Genomic DNA, 24,552 nt, shown 5'->3' with positions numbered 1-24,552 from the left:
CTGTAGCCTTTAATTGCTGATACAGAGAGGTTCTTTTCATGGCGCAGAAAAAGGAGGAATTCTGCTACATCATTCACACTTGTTTTGAGGGGATGTACATTCCCCTCACTGCATCAACCCAAGAAGACCTTCCACCTTCCTTGATACTGGTTGAAGGAGGCCTGTCTAACAGAACTGGCAATGACAGCTGCAACGGATACCCTCCATTCATGAAGTTGGAGGGAGGGTACTGCTCAATGTACTCGGCCGCTGTGCTCGTCAAAACAGATTTGGGGTTAGGGGCAGTTACTAATGTCATCCTCAAACCCTGGGAGATCAACAACCTGCTTAATATCTTCTGGATCTTGTTGAATGGGAGAAGCATGTCAACATCCATGTTGTCCCACTGATGTAGGAATGTGTCTCGTGGGACGACTCTTTCATCAGGGACTGGAAAGCAGTACAGGGGCAGTTTGTGATTTTTCAATATTGCAAACAGATCCAATGTGGGACCCTCTCCCAATCTGAGAGTCTGTCTGCCACTACTTGTTCCAATGACCATTCTTCCCTACCATCTGGTCTGGCCTGCTCAGGGTGTCTGCTACCATGTTTTTCTTTCCTGAGATGTATCTGGCCATTAGTATCAGTTCTTTGAGTTCTGACCATTGGTGTATCTTTACGGCTAAATAATTTAGCACACAGGAGACCACTCCTCCTTGCCTGTTTAACTATGTGACAACAGAGGTGTTGTTGCTCATGACTACCATAGTCTTCCCTTGCAGGCACTCCTGAAAAGATTGCATAGCCAACCAGGCTGCTTTCATCTCTAAGACACTGATGTGTTCCTGACGTTCCTTTCCAAACCACTTGCCTGACAAACACTTTCCATTTAGGTGGGCACCCCAGCCCCTCCGGGATGCGTCTGAGTATACTAGCATCTCCAGATGCTGACTGGCTTAGCTGCAGTCCCTGCACATGGTTCTGTGGATCTCTCCACCACTGCAGATCCTGTTTGTGTCTTGCTTGCCCCTTGTCCGTTTCCTTTAAGTTCCACTGCAAGGAACGGATGTGGATCCTGCCCCTTGGAACTAGTTTCTCCAAGGACACCAGATGACCTATTAGAATTTGCCATTTCTTCTTTGGTTGGAGAGGCTTGGACAGAAACAGGTTGGATATTTCCAGGAACTTGGCCATTCTCTCCTGTGATGGGTAGGCCTTTGACTTCTCTCCATTGATCTTATGTGTCCGTATGAGGTCCGACTTGTTGAGGTTGATCAGAATTCCCAGGGTCTTGCACAAATTTAACACCCAAGTCCCTGTCCCTCTGGGCCTGTTCCACTGTCCACGCTAGAATAACTCAATCATCCAAGTGTCTTCGTAGATGAATTCTTCTCCTATGGGACCATTCTGATACTAGTTGAAAAACTGGTGAATACTTGGGGAGCTGTCGCTAGCTGAAGCAGAGAGCTCTGAACTCATAAGTGACTTTCCCGGAGACAAACTGCAGGAATTTCCTGGAGGAAAGATGTATCGGGATGAGGAGATATGTGTCCTGAAGATCCAAGGAAACCATAAAGTCTCCTTCCCTGGCCGCTGCAAGGATAGACTGGGGCGTCTCCAACTTGAATGGAGTCAGGGACATGCAGCTGTTCAAGGTTGACAGATCTATGACTGGTCTTCATCACCCTGATGCTTTCTGTACCAGGAAGAGATGGCTGTAAAAACCTGGTATCTTGCCCTTCACTATTTCTAAAGCCCCCTTGTCTAACATGTCCTGAACTTCTTGTTGGAGGGCTCTCTGCATGGCTGAGTTTCTTCTGTTGGAGGAGAACTCAAGTGGAATGGATGTTAAGAGTTGTTTCTGTTTGAAGGGAGGATATATTCTTTCCTGAGTGTTTGGACAGTCCATTCCTCTGCTCTGGCCTTCTGCCTCTCTAACCACCTGTTCCCTAGATAGCCCCCCACCTCGGTCTGACGTTGTGGGTGAGGGATTCTTTTCGTCTCATCTATTGCCTCCTCTCTTCCCCACTCCATTACGTCTGCCTGTAGAGCCTTGTTGACGAAACCTTTGTTGAAAGGGCTGCCTTGTAGGCTTTGCCTGTCTACCCTGGCTGCTGGAACTGTAGGGCTATCTTCTTGGGGTTGCCTTAAAAGAGGTTGATGAGAGAATGTCTTTGGCATCTTCACTCCTGTCTGTAACTGCTTGATTCAGGGTCTCTGGAAGGAAGTGTCCAGACACTTCTGACCATGGACTGTTTCGAAGATTTAGCCAACTATCTGTAGAGATTTGTTTGTGGGCTAAAGAAAGAGGAATTCTCCTCTTTTCAAGGTACATTAGCCCACATATTGGCTACATGTTTAGTCACATATTTCGAGGCTTTTCCAGATGGTGCGAAAAAATGTTTTATTGCTAACCAGGATTTGGGGGAACCGATTCTTTAATTTGCCTCACCATTGCCCCTTGGCAAGCCAGGAGATGGCTCTCAACGTCCTTCCCAAGACTACTTCGAAGTTCACCATTTCCCCACTGGTGAACTTAAGAGCCTATCTGTTGTAAGGTTCCCAAGGAAGAGACAGCCAGGGAGGTGTTGCATTCACACTCCTGGGAAGAGCGGTTGGATTCACCGTGACATAGTATTTAGCTTGACGTGTCAATGGAGGGGGCAGCAATTTCTGAGACCTGGAGGAGGCTAGGGAACCTTCCTCCCCTGCTATTAGGCTATCCAATTCCTTCAAAGCATATTTTACCATAGGAGACCAAGTAAGACGGATGGAATTCTTGGCCTCCTCCATGAAAGAGGAGTTGGTAAAATCTTCAGGAGTTTCCCTCTCAGGTTCTGGAAGTCTTAAAAGTCTTTATTTTTATAATAAAGTCTGCAAAGCTGACTTCTTCCTCTGGTAGATCTTGAAGAGCCAGGTCGAGTTCTTCTCCCAAGTCCGTCTTATCTAGCTTGACTATCCTGGTCTGTTCTGTTCCTCCTCCCGTTCCGGTGATCAAGTGTTTGGTCTCTGGTCTCTGTCTCTCCTGTCTGAGAGTGGACGTGCTCTCAAATCTCTGTCCATGTCCAAACTCGGTGAAAGGTAGCAGGACCGTTGTCTGAAATGTTGAGAGGAACGCTCTTCTCTCTTTGCCACTCATACTCTACGGGAGTACTGTGCTGCATCATGCTTCTGGAACATGAACGGGAGGTGTCATCGTAACGTTGATGAGAGGGGCAGCTCTTCTCTCAATGACGCCCAGACTTCAAGGAGGCACCATGCCACATCACGCTTCTAGGACATGAGCGGGAGGTGTCCTCAGATGGGTATGGTGACTGATGACTCTTCTGTTGCTTTTCATGTCTCCTATCCGTTTCATAAACAGAATGGAGATTCTCTCTTCTCACAGTCGCCGTCCCGGGGGGCGAATCTGGTTGATGATGCTTCTTCTGTCCCCAAGCTGGTCCCAGATGGGAGTCAGACTCGGCAGAGGAAGCCCTTTCCTCTGTTGTAATCCACAGGGCCCTGCCTGTTCGTGGTCTCCCATGGGTAGTGAAGGGCTGAAAGGGGAGTCCACTCCAGAAAGATTCAGGCTCCTACTCTCCTGAACCTTAACCATCGTGCTACCCATCGCACTCTTGTCTTGGCATGCTTTGTTGTGAGTCTGCCATAAAGTCACAACACTTCCCATGGAACTTCCTTAGGTGTCAGGGAAGAAATAACAGGAAAAAGCTTCCTACGAGGCATGACAGGTAATGGAGACAGGGTATGGATGGGCAGTGAGGGAGAGGGAAAGGGGATGCAGGTGATATAAGGGAAGATTCTCTAGACACTGGCGTAGGCTTCTTTCTATGCCTTTTCTCATACTTTTCCCAGTGGGATGACGGCCACTTTTCACACTCGCTACAAGTAGCCTCCTGGGAACATTCAAGACTCCTACAAGAAATACAAACTGAATGGGGGTCAACTAACACAGGCGACATGAACTTCCCATGATTTGTCTTTGCCCGTGAATAGACGTAATACGTGCTTCCCATTTTCTTCCATAGTGAAGGCAGAAAAAACGAAACCACTTCAAAATCCCTCATAAAGCTACACACTATTACCAACAAAGCTGGTAACTTCTCAACACTGCACTTCACAGTTTCATATAAAGAACACAGACAAAATCTTTATCAAAAGATGGACAAGACTAAACAACACTCCCATGCCCAAGCTTGATCATGTGATCAAGTTACTTGTGGGCATCTTTCTATCTCGCTGACAGAGACATAAACCGTAAGCTAGAGACAAAACTTTGTCAAGACAGACAAAATATGAGTTTAGTAGTACTGCATGTAAGGGGAAAGAACAAATCCAATAAAAAATGCACAAAGTTAACGAGAGACTACGAAACGCAGAAGTGTCTGAGTACACCTTATCACACACTTGGCTGGAAAGCAAATGACCACGCGTGGTAGGATCAGACCAGGGCAGGCTGGGGCAAACAGGAAGCTAGTGGATTTCAGTAGCATGAGTCTACATTCAGCCAAGGCACGTGAAACGCAATGGGAATCTCCTATACACATATGAAGGTGAAGGGAGTACTCTTATAGGAACAATTAGAAATAAAACTGAAGCCCAAGTGAGAGAGAGAGAGAGAGAGAGAGAGAGAGAGAGAGAGAGAGAGAGAGAGAGAGAGAGAGAGAGAGAGAGAGAGAGAGAGAGAGAGAGAGAGAGAGAGAGAGAGAAGCAAACACATTTTCAATGTGTATTCATCCAAACTTAAGATGTTTCTCCAAAAATCTGCTGCAACAAAACTGATAAATAAGCATGATCAAATTCATGGGCATGCAGTTTTCTGCTGGATTCATTGTTAGTTTAAAGTGTTTTACTCTTTACCCCAATTTTCCTCATAATTACTTACAACTATTTCTTTTTAAACACATTGATTTATTGTTACTTTTCAAGTTTGTACTTCACTTTCCCATCTCTTGGTTCCTATCTCTATGTGCACACAAAGGTATTTTATTCTGTGGAAGCATTTTTTGAGTTACATATAAATGTATGCATTTAATAATAATGATATAATACTTTTGTTCTAATGAAAGCCTAAAATGGAAAGAAAAACAACATAGTAATATATATTTTACTTTTCCTGAGTCAGTAATATATATTTTACTTTTCCTGAGTCAAGAAATGTCAACAGGTGACTGAAAAATCCAAACAATAATCTGTAGTACTTAAAAACTTGTGTTACTGCAAAAAGAATCAGGAAAACTGGCATCACCCATTATTAAGAACTGATAAAAGATAAAAGAAAACTGGACAATTCTTACCTTTGCCACATCTGTTACAGGTATTTCTTCTAGCAAAGTTAACATTAGCACATCTGAAAAAAAAAGAGAGAAACTTTTAAAACTATTCAGTACCATGCTTAAGCCATACTTCATGGTTTATGTAAATTACACTTTTTCAGTGTCCTTAAAACAGTACACATCAATGATACAGTACTACAATTACCGAGCTAAACATCATAAAATTTTACAGAGTACTCTGCAATAGTCACCCCTCATCTTTAGTGGCAATATCACAATTTTTAAAAGTAAATTGTATTTTTCCTAACTATACAAACCAGTGGTCCTTTGCATTAGGAATTACTTACGGCGAAGCTGGACACGACCATTAAACTCTTGAACAAGGTGGTTAGGCAGTAACTACCGTCCGGTAGGCGGGGAATACCCACCTGCCTGGATGTAAACATTCCAGTTTGTCTTTCAACCCAGGTTCAGATTGAGGAGGGGCATAAAAATGTAATGTAAAGGACCTCCAGTTTGTATAGTTAAGAAAAATTTACTTTTAAAAATTGTGCTTTGTTCCAACACAATATACAAACCATCAGTCCTTTACATTAGGAAGACTCACTGGTTGGAGAGAGGAATCTGAGGGAGTCTCTTGAACTGACTAGAGTTCTGCACACCTGGGCTACTCCTGGTCAAAAGAGCGAGGAGTACCATGCCTTTGATATATTGATTGGAGTGTAGGAACTGCAAGATCAAATGTCAGATACTGGACCTTTTTGCATAAGTGAGGAAATATAACTCATATGAAATAGGCTGGGAAGAGTCTAAGAGTCGGAGGCAGCAAGGAAAAACTGAGATAGGGTTTTCCTTATTGCCAGTCTCTCCTTCCTCCCTTTGCTAGAGGAAGGAGAGGAATTGCTTCTATGATTCTAGAAGAAAAATAAGATGGGTGCTCAATGTGTAGTCTTACTGCATCAGACACCAGATCCAGCAAGTATCAGTTCGAGTCCTATTCTCATCCCAGAGTAAGAGGATGGGGAAGGAAGAGGAGGAGAGGCCAGTCACTCTCGGTATCCTTCTCACTGCCAGAACCAACACCTTAGGCGAGATGCTACTAGTCCTATTAAATGAGCCGGGTTAGAAAACACAATTTAATGAGCAGCCACCACAGGGCCAAGGAAAAAGGTTCCAAATGGCCTGTGGGCAAGACCACAGGAAGAAGACAAGAGTGTGGTCTATGAGACCACATCTTGCTTCCAGACTGACAGAAACTTCTGGAATGCGAGGGATGGACCAAGCCATTGACTTAGTGAGCTCTCAGTGGAAAGTACCAGTATCGTTGTTGCCAGCTGCCGAGTACCTCCTTCGATCGCTTCACGGCCAGGAGAAAGATGTCCTTAGACACTTCTTCTTCGGGAGAGATAGTACTAGCAAAAATGTCGACGACATCCAGGTTAGGAATGTCGAGCCTTTTCAGAAAGTACCACAGCTCCTTAATAGGACAAGGTAACGATTGATCTGGATCATCGATACAAAGTCCAAGGAGGAAGGGAACAAAATGGACTCGAACCCAACAATAGATGCTGATGGATTCGGAGTCCACTTACAACATCCGAGGAGTCGAGGTATCGATCCCCTTCACCTGTTCTTCCATCTTCTACGCCAAGGCCACAGTGAGATGAGAGATGGCCCTAAGAGGGCACATCTCTGTCCGACAACTCTTGCAAAGGCGTGTGCAGAGCACAGAACAGGAACCCTAAACAAGCCACATGACACCCAGGGAACAGTTCCCTGGGACAGCAAGACCGAAGAAGCTTCTCACCTGTAGCTAAATCTCGACTGAGGAGAAAAAGTCTACTTCAGATTGAAGACTAGGTCGCAAGGGCCTATGCTCTTCACAAATGAAAGGGAGAGAAGCAACCGTTGGTACAGAAGGCAAGGAAGTCCAGACTTGAAGAGAGACTGACGCGAGAAGTTCAGTCAATGACACCAACAAACGAAGACGGATCCCGTCCCTGGGACAGTGTTGCAGAGCACCTCAAGAGATATCCAGCTATATCCGTTGCTGCTCGGTGAGAAAGCCTATGCTTGCAAGGAAAGCTGGAAGGTCTCCCACCCTGAACACACAGAGATGTACTGCCTGAAGAACCGCTTCTTGTGTAGCTGCTACAGGAGGTTGGGTCAAGGAGAACTCTTCTCGATGCCTTGGAAGCAGAGCTATCAGGTTGGGCGAAAGGTGTAGTCTTCCAGCATTTGTCTGTAACTCGGGGTGAGCAATGCTTGTGAACCCCCAGAGAAACAGACAAATACGGAGGGAAAAATGTAGATATCAATTTTTCCCAAGAAGACAGCATGCCTCACCGTAGAACACACACCTTCAAGACAAAGTCTTACAGGTGTGTGCCTATTCCTCAATCGGTGAATCGGGAAGTAGCCACACAATGTGGGGAGAATATGCAAGCATATTCAAAGGTTCCTTCAATCAAGCATTAGCCTAACTCTTTCCTCATACTTCGAAGAGGAAAGAAGGATGGAGAAATGGAAGCAGACTTCCTTCATTCTCCACTATGGGGAAGCTTCTGCAAGATGGGAGGATACCAAGACGATTAGCTCTAGCTGGGCTGGCATTTCCCAAATCAGGAACATGAGAGGAAGCGGGATGGAAGTTTGATGAAAAGAACTGCCGAGACCCAAGGGAAATAGGTACTTCTCCTGAAGGAATCCATTCCCAGGTCTCAGCAATGTTGCTGCCAGGTCCAGAGACTCAATAAGTATCATTTCATCCAGGCATCTGCAGTAGGAGAACTTCTGCCTGGTCGATACTTCTTTCTCTATTCCCTTCCTCCTTCCTCCCTTATAGAAAAGAGAGTGGAAAGAGACACAGTTATGCGCACGTTTCCAGAAGGGAAGAAGAGGGCTATGTGTTCTGCAATCTTCTTCTGAAGCCTGGGATTTCTTAAGAATTGAAGGGGGGCTGGCTTGAACTCAAGGTCGAGCCGAGATGGCTAAGACCCAAAGATCTTGGCCATTGTCCAAAGGACAAGGCAGTGCCCTAGTACAGACCTTGATTACTGCGGTATCTGGCAAATCTCTGAAAGAGAAAGGCAGAACCAAGTAAAGGTTCGTTCCTAAGGGTCGAGCCAACTCAGGAATTATGAAACCAGAGATCCGAATTAGGACAAAGTCCTTCTTCTTAGCACCAAAATTGCCCACAGATTGCTGTCTGGTATAGGAAGACCCACCCCTGGACAGGCCCAGTCTCCAGAAGGCAGGGTTCTTTCCAGGAATGGTCGCATCCGAGGAGAGAAAGCCTAAAAGTGAAGGATCGTGGGTCCATCAGGAGACTGCCTGGAGGAAACCAGCAGGTGTCCTCCAAGATCGCCGCCTCTCATTGTGGAAGAGAATACCCTTCATGGCAAGGAGAAGCAGAGAAAGAACCCAGTCCGGGTGAAACAGAGTCAGAACAACCTGTAGTCCGCAAAACCCTCCGGGGCAAGAATAATTCGTACTCTGTTGAAGCAAGGGAGAAGCATGGTGTCTCGACCTGAATGAACTTCTCCAAAGAAAAGTATTCATCTGGTTGAGAACGCTCTCGCAAGCAAGGACCGCGGTGGCCCCCAAAACTCTCGACCCCTTCGGGAACTGCAACGGTTGCGAGTGATGAAGATTATTCATTGGGGGAGTTGCAGTCCTGTCCTGGGGATCCTCGGGCTGACGAAATGGCACAAAATTCTCCAAGAAACGAGGGCGATCGCAACTTGAAGAGGAAGACCCTTGCTGCTTTTGAAGAGTGAAACTCCTGAACCTCTCTCCTTGGAGGGATACCTTGACAGATCCCAAGAAACCCTCCTTGGCTACCTGGTTGTACTACGAGACAATCGGGGGACCGACACCCAAAGCACACCAGGTAACCAAACTCCAAAGAAAGACAAGTTTGTTGGAGCTCTGTCTGTCTGTCTCGTGCCTCTCGGAACAACCGAGAGGAAAAGAGAACGGGTGAGGAGAAAGAGTACCCCTACCTGTCCTGCCAGTAAGACCAGCAGGAGAGGCAGACAGTGAGCGATAATCAACTGAAGGAGATTATTGCCACATGGGGAAAAGAAGAGCGCTTGTATCATGGCAAGGTGCTTTCCTGGGAAGAGCAGAAAGTTCACTCGAACAGCATCGAGAACCCGATTCGTAAAAACCGAGTGGGGCTGAGCCAAGCCGCACCGAACCAAGTCGATCACACAAACGCAATCCAGACTGGGTGGTAAGCAGTGGACTGGGAGGCAAGGGGAGGAGCCAGTCTCATAAATGCAACCGGGGCTGGGAGGGGCGAGCAAGCTGAGCAAGCCAAGCCGATCGCGCAAATGCAATTGGAACTGGACACGGCAGAACTCATCTGCCGTGAACTAGTGCTAATTTCCCAAACTCTAAACTCCTTCAAGGCCAAGGCCCCTTGAGAAGACGGTTTAAAGGGGAATTCTGTGTCCACTATCCTGCATGCTCAAACCCTAAGGTTCAAGACACAAGGATGAAACCCGGCCAAGCAAACCGAGGTCTGCGCGCCTGCGGCTCCCGAAACACAAAACCCAAGGGTATGCGAATTGGTTCCTGAACCCAAAGGTTGGGAAGAGCCAACGAGAGACCCACTGTGTCCTCGGAAGGAGGCAGTCCCTAGACGTCCAAGGGCATCAAGAGGGAAGAAGCAGCCTTCCTCTCCTTCGGCCAACAGAAGTCTATCCGGTTCCAGGGACACCCCCTCAAACCTCAGGAGAGGAAGGGAAGAGGCAGTAGAAGACAAAATCAAAGATAAGTTGAAGACGGCAGCTACTTCCACAGGGCGACTTCCTTCACCTTCACTCCGACATCTTCTACAGGATGGTGGACACAAAACATTGTAACCTCCAGGGCAGCTAAGCAGGATCAGAACAGAAGTGGCCCAGAACATGACCACCAGGAGAAGCTGTAGGCGCGATCAGGACAGCCGATGCAGGAGCTACAGAAGTGTTTCGGAAGGCAGAAGCTACAGCAACGGCCAGGAACATCACATGAACGTCACCAGCAATGACAGGAACGATCAGGACAGCTGCGGCAGGAGACCAGGAAGAGCCGCCCAGAGACTATCGCCGAGTCAACAGGAGCAGACGGACCACAGATACGCCAGAAGTAGGGCCACAGCATACATGAAGGCCAGCAATGACAGCGATTGATCCACATTGGCGGAACAGAGTCGGAGTGATCCCGACATGGAACTATGCCATTCCAACCAGGTACTATGGTCGATCCCGAAGCAACACTGTATGAACATCGGGACTCCTTCATGCAAAGATATCCCAACTGAGATATCCAGCCCACTACAATACTGCTGTGCCTATGATGCTCACTGTCAACCTATAAGAAAAAGCAAAGATGATTAGTACAAGGAGGCTCCTCTCGCTCGGAGGGGTACTGCCCTAACACAGCAAGAGGCGGCTTCTGAGAAGAGGTCACCGACAACCCGTGGCCCCCCACCTTGCGGTCTTCGCCCGATGAGCGAGCGAAGGGAGCGAAGGAGAGATAAAGAAGAACCTACAGGAAGAGAGAAGGAAGGAGGGGAGGCCACCAAGGGCACCGTGAAAGTGAAACTTATCAACGACGCCCGCAACCTCCACCCACCCCCCTGCAACTCTCCATGGTGCAGGTGGCGAAAACAACACTCAGCATAAGTAGAAAGGAAGTAGTCATGCCCTTGTATACAGCAGGCGGGAGCCCAAGAAGGGGAGCGAACCTGTTACGTCCCGATCAATGTATGGGAGCGAAGATATTACGTCCCAACCTAATATCTCCAAATGTACAGGGGAATGCCTTCAGCATCTAAATAAAGGGCTACTAGAAGAGAAGCATTACCACTCGGTTACACCCCTCTAAATAAGCCCTTGGCCATCAAACCCAAGACAGACGCAAGGGAACAATGGCTTGCGAAAGGCTATCACAAATCATGGGTTTGTATATTAATAAATATCAAACATATAATATATACACAAAAATACTGACAGATCCCACCGGGATAATAAAGAGCTTAACGACAGTCAGGGAAAGAGATCCGAAAACATGTCTGCAACGCATGACGGCCGAAAGCAAACTGGAATATTTACGTCCGGGTAGGTGGGTATTCCCCGCCTACCTGACGGTAGTTACTGCATAACCACCTTGTTCAAAAGTTTAACGGCCGTGTCCAGCTTTGCCATAAGTAATTCCTGATGCAAAGGACTGATGGTTTGTATATTTTGTCAGAACAAATCCAGTTATTGTCATTGCTAGACAAGCGCTGTACCACCACCCACAAACATCACACAAAACAAAAAGCACATCCATACTCACCTCACCAGACAAGCACTTAATAACCTTCCCAACAACAAAATACTCACCACCCCCACCCAACATAAGCAGCACAGAAACACAGCTCTCAAGATTGAGAGAGTACACCTGACTAACGACTTTCTGTGGTCATCACCAATCACTAAACACCTACAAACACCGCATAGACAACACCCAAACAGACATATGTCCACTCTGCCAAGTTAGTCCCCACACAATTACACATCTCTTAGTAGATTGCCCTAACTTGGCAGCCCTTAGACAGCAACACAACATTCACACTACCACACAGTTATGGTCAGATCCAGTAAGCGTGGTGTCCTTCTTCATGCTTGCAGGCTTCCTGGCATAACAGAGTCTGGGGAACCACAACAACAACAACAACCAGATTAACAATAACTGAGGCCACCAATAACTGGGGACTGCCTATGCATATACAGGCAGTCCCCAGTTATCGGCAGGGGTTCCATTCCCGACAGTGTGACGATAGCCAAAAATTGGCAATAATAGCACCAATCCTCGGTTATCGGAGCCGATATCCAGTTATCGGCACTGATAACGGGGATCAGCGCCGATAACCGGGGATCGGTGCCAATAACTGGGGATCGGCGCATATTGGTGCAAAAATCCATTTATCGTCATCGTTAGACAAGCACTGTAAAATCGGATTGTCAGTAACCAAGCCTACACACACACACACACACACACACACACACACACACACACACACACACATATATATATATATACACACATACACAGAGTACATATATACAGTGAACCCCTGTATTTGTGGGGGATGCGTACCGCACCCCCACCCTGGCAAATAGCTAAAATCTGCAAATACTTAAAACCCCTCTAAAAACACTTACAACTGCCCATTTTGATAGTTTAAACACAAGAAAAACCCTGGAAAAATGCTTATACCTGAGTATTTTAATAGTTTTATCATAAAAAGTGCATTTATTCATGAAAATTATATGAAAATATGATATTTTAATGATAAAATAAAGTTTGTTCATACTTACCTGGCAGATATATATATAGCTGTATTCTCTGATAGTCCGACAGAATTTCAAAACTTACGACACACGCAGTGGGAGATCAGGTGGTTAGTACCCATTCCCGCCGCTGGGAGGCGGGTATCAGGAACCATTCCCATTTTCTATTCAGATTTTCTAGTGCCACTGTCTCCTGAGGGGAGGTGGGCGGGCACTATGAATATATATATCTGCCAGGTAAGTATGAACAAACTTTATTTTATCATTAAAATATCATTTTGTTCATGAGACTTACCTGTCAGATATATATATAGCTGAATACCACCATTGGAGGTGGGTACAGACAGAATAGGATTTAGGAAACACACTACATGTAGGTGAAAGATACCTTGGTTCCTTACCTGTTAGCACAGCTGACTTCGTGATTACTGTCACCCAAGTCCGCTTCTGCTTAACTAGAGTCTCCAGCAAGGGTGTGACCTGTATAGCTGGTGAGTTCTAGATGATCTGTCAACGGGGGCGTGACCACAATGTGACTAGACCATATTGACCATACAATGAGGGCAAACGAAGTAAAAATCAACCACCTGACCAAGTAAAAACCAACCACCTGACCAAGCCTAACTAGGATAACGCAACTAAAGCTAACGAGCGAGAAGTCCGCCACAGGCAGTCGACCCAACAACCATAAAAAACACTATCCAACCATTTTCTATAGGATAGGATGAGTGTCATCCCCTGCCCCCAGGAAAGTATCTGCGGAAACGTATGGTCCTAGCGAGAAGCAGTTCTCATATGTCGCCTTCACATCTCTCAGGTAGTGTGAAGAGAACACAGAGTTGCTACGCCAAAATGTGGCACCCAGAATGTTACTGAGTGACATATTCTTCTGAAAAGCCACTGAAGTTGCAACCGCCCTCACCTCGTGAGCATTGACTTTCAGAAGTTTAAAATCAGTGTCTTGACAGCATGAATGGGCTTCTTTAATCGTGTCCCTCAGGAAGAAAGCCAGAGCATTCTTCGACATAGGTAAGTCCGGTCTCTTTACTGAACACCATAAACTATCTGAGGGGCCTCGACTTTCCTTCGTCTTGTCTAAGTAGACTTTGAGAGCCCTAACAGGGCAAAGGACTCTCTCTGGCTCTTGAAATAGAATCTCAGCCATACCCTTGATTTCGAAGCTCTTGGGCCAAGGGTTAGACGGGTTCTCATTTTTCGCTAAAAAAGTAGGACTTAAAGAACAAACTGCGTTATGTCCTTTAAAGCCTATATGTCTACTAAAGGCTTGCAGTTCGCTAACCCTCTTCGCAGTTGCTAGAGCGGTTAGAAAAATAGTCTTTCTGGTAATGTTCCTCAATGACGCAGAACGAAGAGGTTCGAAAGAACTGGACATCAGGAACCGTAACACTACATCCAAATTCCAAGAAGGAGTCCTTTGCCTAGGCACCTTCGAGGTTTCGAAGGATCTAAATAGATCGTGAAGGTCTTTGTTGTTAGACAGATCCAAGTTTCTATGCCTAAAAACGGATGATAGCATACTCCTATATCCCTTGATAGTCGGGACTGCTAGTTTGACATCACTCCTCAGAAACAAGAGGAAGTCTGCTATCTGGCTCACAGAGGTCGTGGTAGAGGAAATGCCCTTCTTTCTACACCATCTCCTAAAGACGGTCCACTTCGATTGGTACAAATTACTGGAAGAGAGTCTTCTGGCTCTGGCAATAGCTCTCGCCACTGGTCTAGAAAAACCTCTCGCTCTGGCCAGCTTCTCGATAGTCTGAATGCAGTTAGACTCAGAGCGGGAGGTTTTTGTGGTACCTCTCGAAGTGGGGTTGTCTGAGTAGATCGACTCTCATGGGCAGAGATCTCGGAAAGTCCACTAGGAAGGACATGACCTCTGTGAACCATTCCTCAAGGCCAAAACGGGCGATCAACGTCATCCTCGTCCCTTCCGACGACGCAAACTTCCTGATGACTTCTCCGAGGATTTTGTAATGGGGAAAGGCATACACGTCCATCCCCGTCAAATCCCAGAGAAGAGCGTCTACTGAGATCGCTCCTGGGTCGAGTACAGGGGAGCAGTAAAGAGGAAGTCTCTTCGTCTTGGAAGTTGCAAAGAGATCTACCAATGGACGTCCCCAAAGCTTCCACAGTCCTTGACACACCTCTTGGTGTAGGGTCCACTGGTCGGCAGCAGTTGTCGCTGTTTACTTAGAAGATCAGCACGGGACGTTCTCTATGCCTGCAACAAACCTCGTGAGGATCGTAATATTCCGCCTGAGCCCACAGAAGGATGTCCTTTGCTAAGGCGAACAGGGACTGAGAGTGAGTTCCTCCCTGTTTCTTGAGGTATGACAGGGCCGTGGTGTTGTCCGAGTTGATCTGGACAACTCGGTTCGTGACTCGTCCCTCGAAGAAAAGAAGGGCCAACTGAATCGCCCCAATTCTTTGAGGTTTATGTGCCAGGACACCTGTTCCCTCTCCAGGTGCCCGACACTTCGTCCCCCAGTGTTGCTCCCCACCCCAGATGGACGCGTCCGGAAAACAACACTAGGTCGGGGTTCTGAAGTTTGAGAGAAAGGCCTTCTGCCAACTTTGATGGATCGAGCCACCACCTTAGGTGATCCTTCACCTTTGGCGAAATCCTCAGAGAAACTTCCAGATTCTCCTTGTCCTGCCAGTTCTCTGCAAGGAAGAATTGAAGCGGTCTGAGATGCAGTCTCCCAGGGAAACAAACTTCTCCAGCGATGAAATGGTCCCCAGCAGACTCATCCATTCCCTCACCGAGCATGTTTCTTTCCGCAGGAAGGCTGAAACTTTGTCTAAACACTGTAGTTGTCTTTCTTGAGACGGAAAAGCTCGAAAAGCCACTTAATCCATCTGAATCCCCAGATAAACGATGGACTGAGTCGGGGTCAGATGGGACTTTTCGAAATTCACCAGAAGTCCTAGGGACTTCGTCAAGTTCAAAGTCGTGTGAAGATCCTTGACGAGGCTCGAATGAGCCAATCGTCCAAATAAAGAGAGACTCTTATTCCTCCAAGGTGAAGCCATCTCGCAACATTCCTCATTAAAACCGTGAATACCATAGGAGCTGTGCTGAGCCCGAAGCAGAGAGCCCTGAACTGAAATACCTGTCCCCGCAGGACAAATCTCAGGTACTTCCTCAATAGAGGATGTATAGGGACGTGAAAATAGGCGTCCTGGAGATCGAGAGAAACCATCCAGTCGCCTGGTCTTAGGGCTCCCATAACTGACTGGGACGTCTCCATTAAGAACTTTTCTTTCAGAACGAAATGGTTCAACTTGCTGACGTCCAGAACTGGTCTCCATCCCCCTGACTGCTTCGGTACCAGAAACAGCCTGTTGTAAAAGCCCGGGATTGTAAATCTGAGACCTGTTCCACAGCTCTCTTCTCGAGCATTTGCTCGAGCAGGTCAAGAGAATCTGCTGCTTCTCCTGCTGATAGGATGGCGACAGATCTATGGGTTTTGTGCATAACAGAGGTAAGACGAGGAATGGGATCTTGTATCCCTTTTTCGATGACTTGGAGGGACCAGTTGTCCGTCCCTCTCTCTCTCAGGCTCTTGCAAAAGAAAGAAGCCTGGCTCCTACCGTGTCTGAAGGTCCGCTGAGTCATTTCTTGCCCCTGGTCTTAGAAGGGGCTCTACCTCTGAGGACCTCTTCCTCGAAAGGACGATCTAAAAGAGGGTCCTCCACGAAAGGGCTTCTGAATCTTGGAAGCCTGCCCAAGGGAAAAAGTCGAAGGGACTGCTGGACGTCTAGAAGACTGGGCCAGGAGGTCCTGAGTAGCCTTCTCTTGCAAAGTGGCGGCCGTATCCTTGACTAAGGACTGGGGAAAAGATGGCTAGAAAGCGGAGCGAACAACAACTCTGCCTTCTGAGAAGGAGAGACCGACTTCAGCAGTGAAGTTGCAGTAAATGGCTCTCTTCTTTACAAGCCCCCACAGAAGTGGGCAGCCAGTTCTTCGGAGCCATCCCTAACCGCCTTGTCCATGCAAGATAGGACGCTGAACAAATCTCCCAGACTAATGGAGTCAGGGCTACGAGCCTGCAAGTCCAGGACTCCCAGGCACCAGTCCAGAAAGTTGAAAACTTCCAAAGACCTGAAGAGGCCTTTCAGATGGTGATCGGTTTCAGATAAAGTCCAGGACACCTTCGCTGATGAAAGGAGAGACCTTCTGGGGCGTCCACAAGGGCTGGCAAAGTCCCCTTTGGGAAGAGGAAGGAACTCTCCAACCAACCTCCTCTCCTGTCTCGTACCAAAATTCCTGCTTTTCCACTCAATCTTGACGGAGGCAGGGCGAAAGAAGTCTTGCACTGGGCCTTCCTGGAGTCCATCCACTCCTGAACCTTCTTAAAGGCCCTCTTCGTAGAGAGAGACGTAGCCATTTTCACAAAACCAGAAGACTTTTGTGATTTAGACGAGGTTAGCTGCGAGGGGGGAGGGCGAGAAGCAGAGGGTTGAAACTTGTCCCCAAACAAGTCCTTCAGCAGCCTAGTCAAGACTTGGTAGTCGGAAGAAGCTGAAGAAGTAGAGGACTGATCCTCAACTGCAGGATCCGAAGCGCTAGACAGCTCTCCTTCTTCAACAGGAACAACCGAAGGGGCTGGAGAAGACCCGGGAGGACGAAGCCCTTGCAGACCAACACGCAAAGGGGACTTCTGCTTGGAAGAAGTCCGAGAGGGGTCACGAAAGTCTCGGGCAGAAGAGTCTAGACGAGCGTCCTGACGAGCGTCCTGACGAGATTCCCGACGAGCGTCTTGACGATCGATCCGACGAGCGTCCTGATGAGAGCGAGCAGCGAGGGAGGCGTCTTGCCTAGCAGCAAGGGAGGCGTCTTGCCGAGCAGCAAGGGAGGCGTCTTGCCGAGCAGCAAGGGAGGCGTCTTGCCGAGCAGCCAGGGAGGCGTCATGACGAGCAGCAAGGGAGGCGTCATGTCGAGCAGCAAGGGAGGCGTCTTGCCGAGCAGCATGAGGAGCGTCATGCTTAGCAGCATGAGAAGCGTCCTGGCGAGAAACAAGAGGAGCGTCGTAATGAGGGGCGTCAAGCCCAGCAGCATGAAGAGCTTCAGAAAGAGGGAAATTGCGATCCCTGCTGAGACCAGTAAAGCGCTGAGCCAAAGGACTTCTAGAGGGCGGCGAAGCATGAGATGACGACGAACGTGGAGAAGGAGAAGGGGATGGTTTGGACCTCTTGATCGGCAGCCGGGAATCCTTCCGGCGGCGACACGTATCAGTCTCCTTCTGGGCCATTAACGGCCAATTGCCTCTGCATGCCTAGCAGCAGCTTACGAGTAGGAGAAGTCTCCTCCTCAGGAGAGGGGCTGATCCTGTGAGAAGACGAGGGGCGAGGGGACGCCTTCTTCCTTCTCACAGGGGAAGCAACAGCTTTCTTTCTGGAGCGAGCGGAGCGCTCAAAAGCGTCATCGTCCGATGACGTCCTGGTCCTCTTCTGCGGCGGGATGGCGTCAAAATTCTCCGGAGAAGAGCAAAGAGCGTCACGAGAAAAGGGACGTGAAGCGTCCCCTTCTTTGAAGCTTCTCTTCAAAGGGCGAGAGTCCCGAAATTTCCACTCCCGACGCGGGGAGGAGGAATCGGGGATGAGAAGCAATCCTTAAGATTCGTGCCCGAGCACGATCCTTGGCAGCCTGGGAAGCGTCATCAGGACATGCCGAAGGGACGCCAGATCGGTGGGGGTCCGCGTAACCCTCTTGCGGCTTTCGACTTGCCCACTCCATGAGTCCTGGGAGTCCGACAGAGGTCTAGACCTAGAGGCATTATACGGCCAATCTGACGCCCCCCACAACACTAGGGGACAGACACTATCACTGCACTTCACAGCACTTTGAAGAGCGAGCATTTTAGCTTCCAAGTTACGAATGGAAGACATAATAACCGCCAGGGCATCACCTTCCGCAGACACAACCCCGGGGCTCGGGGGCAACACCACAGGGTTAGGAAGAGCTACGTCTACAGGAGGGTTAGCAGGTGAAAAAACACTACCCTGACTCCTACCACTTCTGGAGGAAGACCTCCTGATCCTATCTCGCTCTAACTTTCTCACATAAGAATCATAAGTCCTCCAACTAGCATCAGACAAAGATTCACACTCCTTGCATCGGTCATTCAACAAACAAACATGCCCCCTGCACCCCGAGCATACAGTGTGAGGATCTACCGAAATTTTCGGTAGCCTCACCTTACAGTCTTGCACACGGCAAACTCTATAGGCTAACTAGAAGAACTAGACTCAGACATCTTAATCCAAGGAAAAAACAAAGCCAAATCCAAAACAGTCCACAATAGCGTATGCCTAGCCACAAGTCCAAGTCAAAAAACCAAAAGTCAAACAAATACTTAAGTGACAACCAAGTTTTATCCGAAATCCAAGACGGAGGTACTGAAAACAAGTGTTGACAGTACCGGCGACAGAGAAAATCTGAATAGAAAATGGGAATGGTTCTGATACCCGCCTCCCAGCGGCGGGAATGGGTACTAACCACCTGATCTCCCACTGCGTGTGTCGTAAGTTTTGAAATTCTGTCGGACTATCAGAGAATACAGCTATATATATATCTGACAGGTAAGTCTCATGAACAAAACAGTATTTAGTGAATATTTCTCATTGAAAAATACCACGAATTGGCGAATTTTCCACAAATAATGGGTAGATATGTTCCACAGAGGAACCTGTGAATGCAAGAGTCCGCGAATCGTGAGAACGCGAATACGGGGAGTTTACTGTATGTATATATATATATTATATGTGTGTATAAGTATATATCATATTAAATGAATATTGTAATTCATTAACATAGCATTTCCAAAGGAAATTAATAGTAAATCTATCAGAATCACATAAAAAAAATCAGATAAGGCATGCATACTCAAATATGAATTCCCAATCTGAATGATTTTCTTAGTTGCAAATTGGAAAAGACTGCTCAAGCATGTCAGTGGTTTGATTCTCATGTTACCATAAAAATTACACTGCAATAAATAAAGGCAAACTTTTGAAATAATTTTCTTAACACTGACGACAAAATTTAAGGACTGTATTGTAAATGTTAACCTAAATACCACCCAACTTTTATGAATGCCATGTTTAGTATTAGCCACATGTACATGATTATCAAACCATAGTCCTCAAATATCTAAGCAACAGCAAATTTGCAACAGATTTTAGCAGAACTTTTATACTAAGCATATCTCAGGAGACTTCCATACACCACAAAAACACTCCAATATCAAAAGCTGGGGTAGATCTGGGTAGTATCTCTGCGGCGGCAATTTCCTTCTAAATTAACTTTTTCTACAGTTTTTTGGTTGCTAATTATGGATTTACCTTTAATTTTTGTTGCACGACTGTAATTAACCTGTAATAACCACAGAACTTCATCCAACAAGCTAGGGGACCTGATGGGAAAACGGGGTTATGGGTGGGGTATACCACCGGGACAAGTGATTTGCTCCCTCCAACCAACAAGCTAGAGGACCCGATGGGAATGTGGGGTTAGGGGTGGGGCATACCTCCAAGACAGGGTGATTTGCTCCCCACTTGTTACTACCCTACATTTTAGGGGACCCCTATGGAAAGTAGGGTTATGGGTTGGGTAGACCACAGGGGGTGAGAGGGCGACCAAACTTTACTGTACTGTATACGGCATTACTGAGATGAAAAACCTTTACACACACAGGAGGAACAAGATGACAAAATCTATTTCGAATGCTGCCACGCATGCACACTCTTGTAGGGGAGCTTTTGGTACACGGGCCGACTCCTTACTGAGGAAAAAGGGGGGGCTGGGGGGATAATGTTCGGTTCCAGTCCTTCTAAAGTTTCAATTTTGCAAAACGCACCACCAGGGGCTAGTACTGAACACGGTGAAATACATTTGAACCCCCAGGGGCTAGTACTGAACACAGCGAAATACATTTGAACACCCAGGTGCCAGTACTAAACACGGCGAAGGGGGTTTCAGAAGGAAATGAGAAGTTTCTCCCGCTGTTGGAGGGGGTGTGGGGGGTGTTCATACACGATCCTCAGAGATTAGACCATCGCCTCTCCAACTGGTGCACCTGCCTGATAAGCATTTCATTTCAGTACATCAGCTGATTCCTTGCTGCACACTCCCTTGAACCTCTAACATGCCACCTTTGGCCGTTACCTATTTTTGAAAAGTATTACGTCAACTACCGGGAAACTAACGTATTTTGTTATGGCGATTACAAGATGTTAATTCAGCTACATCAAGAACACGGCCTTTAAAAAAAAAAAGGGCAAATTTTAGCCCCCGGTGCGGTAATGAGTGCAGGCTCAGGGTCCCTGAGGTAAGTTTATTAGGGCTTCTCTTAAGTGTATCGGATTGTGTTTTTTTTTTCATATTATTTTATGAATTCGGAACTCTTAGTACATCTTCATGCCTGTTTTTATCTTGGAAACTGGTTTTTTTCTACACTTTTAGAGCTGCTGGCGAAGGAAGTGAAATTTTATTTTTGTCGGACACGTTCTTTGTCCCCGTGCTCGTTACCAGGCAATGTTGCATTCCTCTCCCACCCCACATTTCTGCCATTCCTCACTTTCCCCTGCTGTTGGGACATGTGAGGGATTTTCTCCCTCCCTCCCTTTCAGCCGCAACGGATGGCTCCCTGGCGTTTTCCTCCTCCAGGGGATACTTCCACAACATAAACATGTCTGCTCCATTTCTGTGTTCTCCCCCCACCCAAAACCCCGAATTCCAACAGTACCCCTTTACTGTTGAGTAGAGTTAAGGGGCAAATAACAGCTGGCTGACAATAAATAAACTCACCTCCATTATCAGCAACCCTTAAAGTGTAGAAAAAACCAGTTTCCAGAATAAAAACAGGCACGGAGCTAGTACTTAGAAATACCAAAGCTGGTATTAGGCCTCGCCTAAGATGATAAATACTGCCTGTATATTCTGAGGCCTAATCAGTTACTAGGCTTCTTGTCGTATTCTACTTAGCCTACTCAGCAACAGACTAGCTTACTTCTTATCTTAAAGTTTAGACCACATCAAAATTTGGGTGATTTACATCACACTAAAAATAGATCAACAAACACTGGCATTAGGAATGTTGAGACTTTACCCTAATTTATTCTAATTTTTTCACAATTTCACTCGAACTGAAGGTTTAATGGACCCGAGAATTACAATAATCAGGATTTTTATTAATGATTTCCACCATATCAAGCTGTTATTAGGAAAATACTGAAGGAAAGAGGGAAAACCGCTGTTAACATCAATCCATTTCAAAACCAATTCAAAAGGTAACCAATGCTAAAAATTCGAGTAGCAGCCTCCTCCGTTATAAGCCTACGTCACAACGCAAAGCCCCACACAAGCTACCTATCGAAAACATGGCCTAGCCCACCTCTGCAAGTCACCTCACTCGACTGATTGCCTCCTGGTCTCTGCAGGCAGACCACAGGTTACATTATAATATCGGGAGAGAAAATGACAAGGCTTCCTTCAGGCACTCCTATGCTTATGTTAGGCTGGAAGGAAACACGAAGCTGAACGGGGCGTTCTATAAGAGTGAGGGGTTTAAGGCTACATCTGCTCTTGATTCAGAACAATCTCTTCGCTTACTTTGGCTCTGCGCAGACCCAATCTCCTTCAGAGGGCTTATATTTCACTGACATCGTTGAATTACCCAAATCATCCAACTTTACTTCATCATCCTACACAGGACGAGGAACAGAAGCCGTCTATCGAACACAAAGATGAATGTCCCTGGAAGTGAGGAGGCGCCCAAATTTAATAGTTTCCCGTGAAAGAAAATGGGAAATCTTTATTCTTTGGGAATTCTTTGAAATTGTTGTCGTTCAATTACTAAACGCATGAAGGTCAATTCAAATTCCATTTTCATGTATATTTTGGAGGCCATCCTGTAGTATTCTTTAAAACAGGAGATTCAGCGTCATTGTTATTCTCGTTCTAATAGCCAAGTCTCATTTTCATCACCGAGGTATCCAAGTTTTCCCATGTTTTAATTCTTACAGTCTCATATTTACGGTAGGCTTCTTATTTGTTCTAACTCCATAGGAAGCACTCTGTCGGCCTTGGTCCCGTGAATTCATTTGACTCATACTTACTGGTTACAAAAGACAGAAGAATCATACGGCGTAGGCTACTCCATAATAACTGTCAAATTTACACTGTCATAACACCCATGATATGAGCCTTAAAATTTTTTCTTAATAGAATTGATATTTTCAGCCCTCCTAATATCAGCTGAGATTTTATAGTACAAATTTAGTGTAGCAGATTTAACGGCCCTAAAACCAACATTCGAAGTGCATTTCAGATAACTCGAAACCATCTATAGCTATAGTCATGTTGACTCCGTCCTTTGGCTGTATTAAGCCTAGCAAAATAATTTGAACATTTCGTCTTGATAGTTTGAAAGGCCTTGACACATTCTTAAGCCTTCTAATTTCGACAGGAAGCTAGCGCAACATGCTTAAATAGTCTTGCAATTCTATTTTTCTATCTAACATATTTTGTAGCTTTTTAAGTTGCATCTTAAGCAAATTATGATAGAGTCACAGTAACCCACCCTGTTAACGTCATAATTTATCATAAGCTTCTTGGTGGAACTCCCGTCAAAATTACTTTTAACAAAAGCGATATTCCTAAGATGATATCCAATAACCTTCATAACATTACTGATTTGAGCATTGAGAGGCAAAGTATAGCACAGCACCACACTTAAGTTACTGACTTCATATCAGTAATCGGGATTAGATTACTACTAATGTTCACCTGAATGTCATCAGTGCTCCTTAAGTTGTTTTTCTTCCTTACCAACCCAACATAAATTAAATTTGTATTGTCCTTTAGTTTTAGTTCCTTCAGTGCCATCCATTGTTTCCCATTTTATAAGTGATGTCGTTTGTGACAAACACTGCTGGATGCCATTAAAAAAAACAATTTTAACTTTGCCCCATGTCTCTGGACGTTTGACACTCCAGTCGTATATGAATGTATATAAGACAGGATTGGACCTAGAACAGTTCCTCAGGGGTACATTTCTTAATGCTTCATATGATGAATAAAAATTTCCAATCTGTACCCAGAATTTTCTCTCGTCCAAATAGTCTTCCCAATAATCAAGGGTTTCGCAAACAAATGCTTGTTATACCATTTAGTTATTTCCAAAAGATTATTTGCAGCAGAGCACACACAGGTCTCTGCAGAATATAATTTTCTATAAGCTGACTAGCTATCCGGTAAGGCATTTAGTTATTAACCCTTTTCAAGTGTACAACTTGTTAAGGAATCACATGTTCTAGCGTCTTTGAATATGAATGACAGATTCAAAACAAGTCTGTATGAACTTAAATTTTGGTGAACAGTACGCCCTTCAAAAAAAATTTTTAGTCCACTTTATCAGATGCAGGAAACTTACACTCAGAAATACTAACTCTTGACAATCTTATGCTCGTATCAAGTTTAGCACAAGAATAATTCAGCGTTTCCACAAATGTCACTATTGAAATTTCCTGTTTTTAAATCAAGAAAACAATTAGCCAGTTCTTCATCACTGAAATCGCCAGGGAGCTTATTTTTCTTAACATCACCAGTTAAACGATCAAGAAGTCAATTGAATTTATTCATATCCGTTACCACATCATGAATTTCTAAAGTGATTATGACGGTTCTTTATTTTGCTATATTCTTCCTGTGCAGTTTCAGTCTTCTCTCTTACGTTTTTGTCGTTGTCATTTCTTTGGTCTCAAAGTCTCTCTATTGAACCAAGGTCATCTGTCCTTAACTGTACTATCTTTTTCTATCAACGGACACATATCATTATATTTACTTGGAATATCTTACGGAACAGGCAAGGAGCAGCAAGGTCAAACAACCTTTTGCTAACATTTTAGATCCATTAGCATGTGTTCACTAAAATGTTACGTAA

General features: G+C 45.9%; 1 protein-coding gene across 5 annotated transcripts in view; it reads right to left on the bottom strand.

Moving 5' to 3' along the window:
• LOC136838846 (zinc finger Ran-binding domain-containing protein 2-like) overlaps nucleotides 1-22,407 on the bottom strand; it is an 88,360-nt gene extending 65,953 nt beyond the window's left edge. For 4 of the 5 annotated variants that reach the window (XR_010853140.1, XR_010853141.1, XM_067104489.1 and 1 more), the window contains exons 1-2: nucleotides 22,221-22,407; nucleotides 5,277-5,329 (exon numbers count right to left, since the gene is read on the bottom strand). Coding sequence is in view for 2 of the 5 variants with exons in the window: in XM_067104489.1 (XP_066960590.1) it covers nucleotides 5,277-5,329; nucleotides 22,221-22,273 (106 nt within the window). In the remaining 3 variants the exon portion in view is untranslated. Of the gene's footprint in view, nucleotides 1-5,276; nucleotides 5,330-22,002 lie in introns of all 5 variants that reach the window. The other variant, XM_067104491.1, reaches the window with a different exon arrangement.
• Nucleotides 22,408-24,552: the final 2,145 nt, after the last annotated feature.

This window comes from Macrobrachium rosenbergii, chromosome 5 (genome assembly GCF_040412425.1).
Source record: "Macrobrachium rosenbergii isolate ZJJX-2024 chromosome 5, ASM4041242v1, whole genome shotgun sequence".
NCBI classification, from domain to species: Eukaryota; Metazoa; Arthropoda; class Malacostraca; order Decapoda; family Palaemonidae; genus Macrobrachium; species Macrobrachium rosenbergii.
Note: the sequence above shows the minus strand (reverse complement) of the source record. Positions and strands in the feature narration are given on the sequence as shown.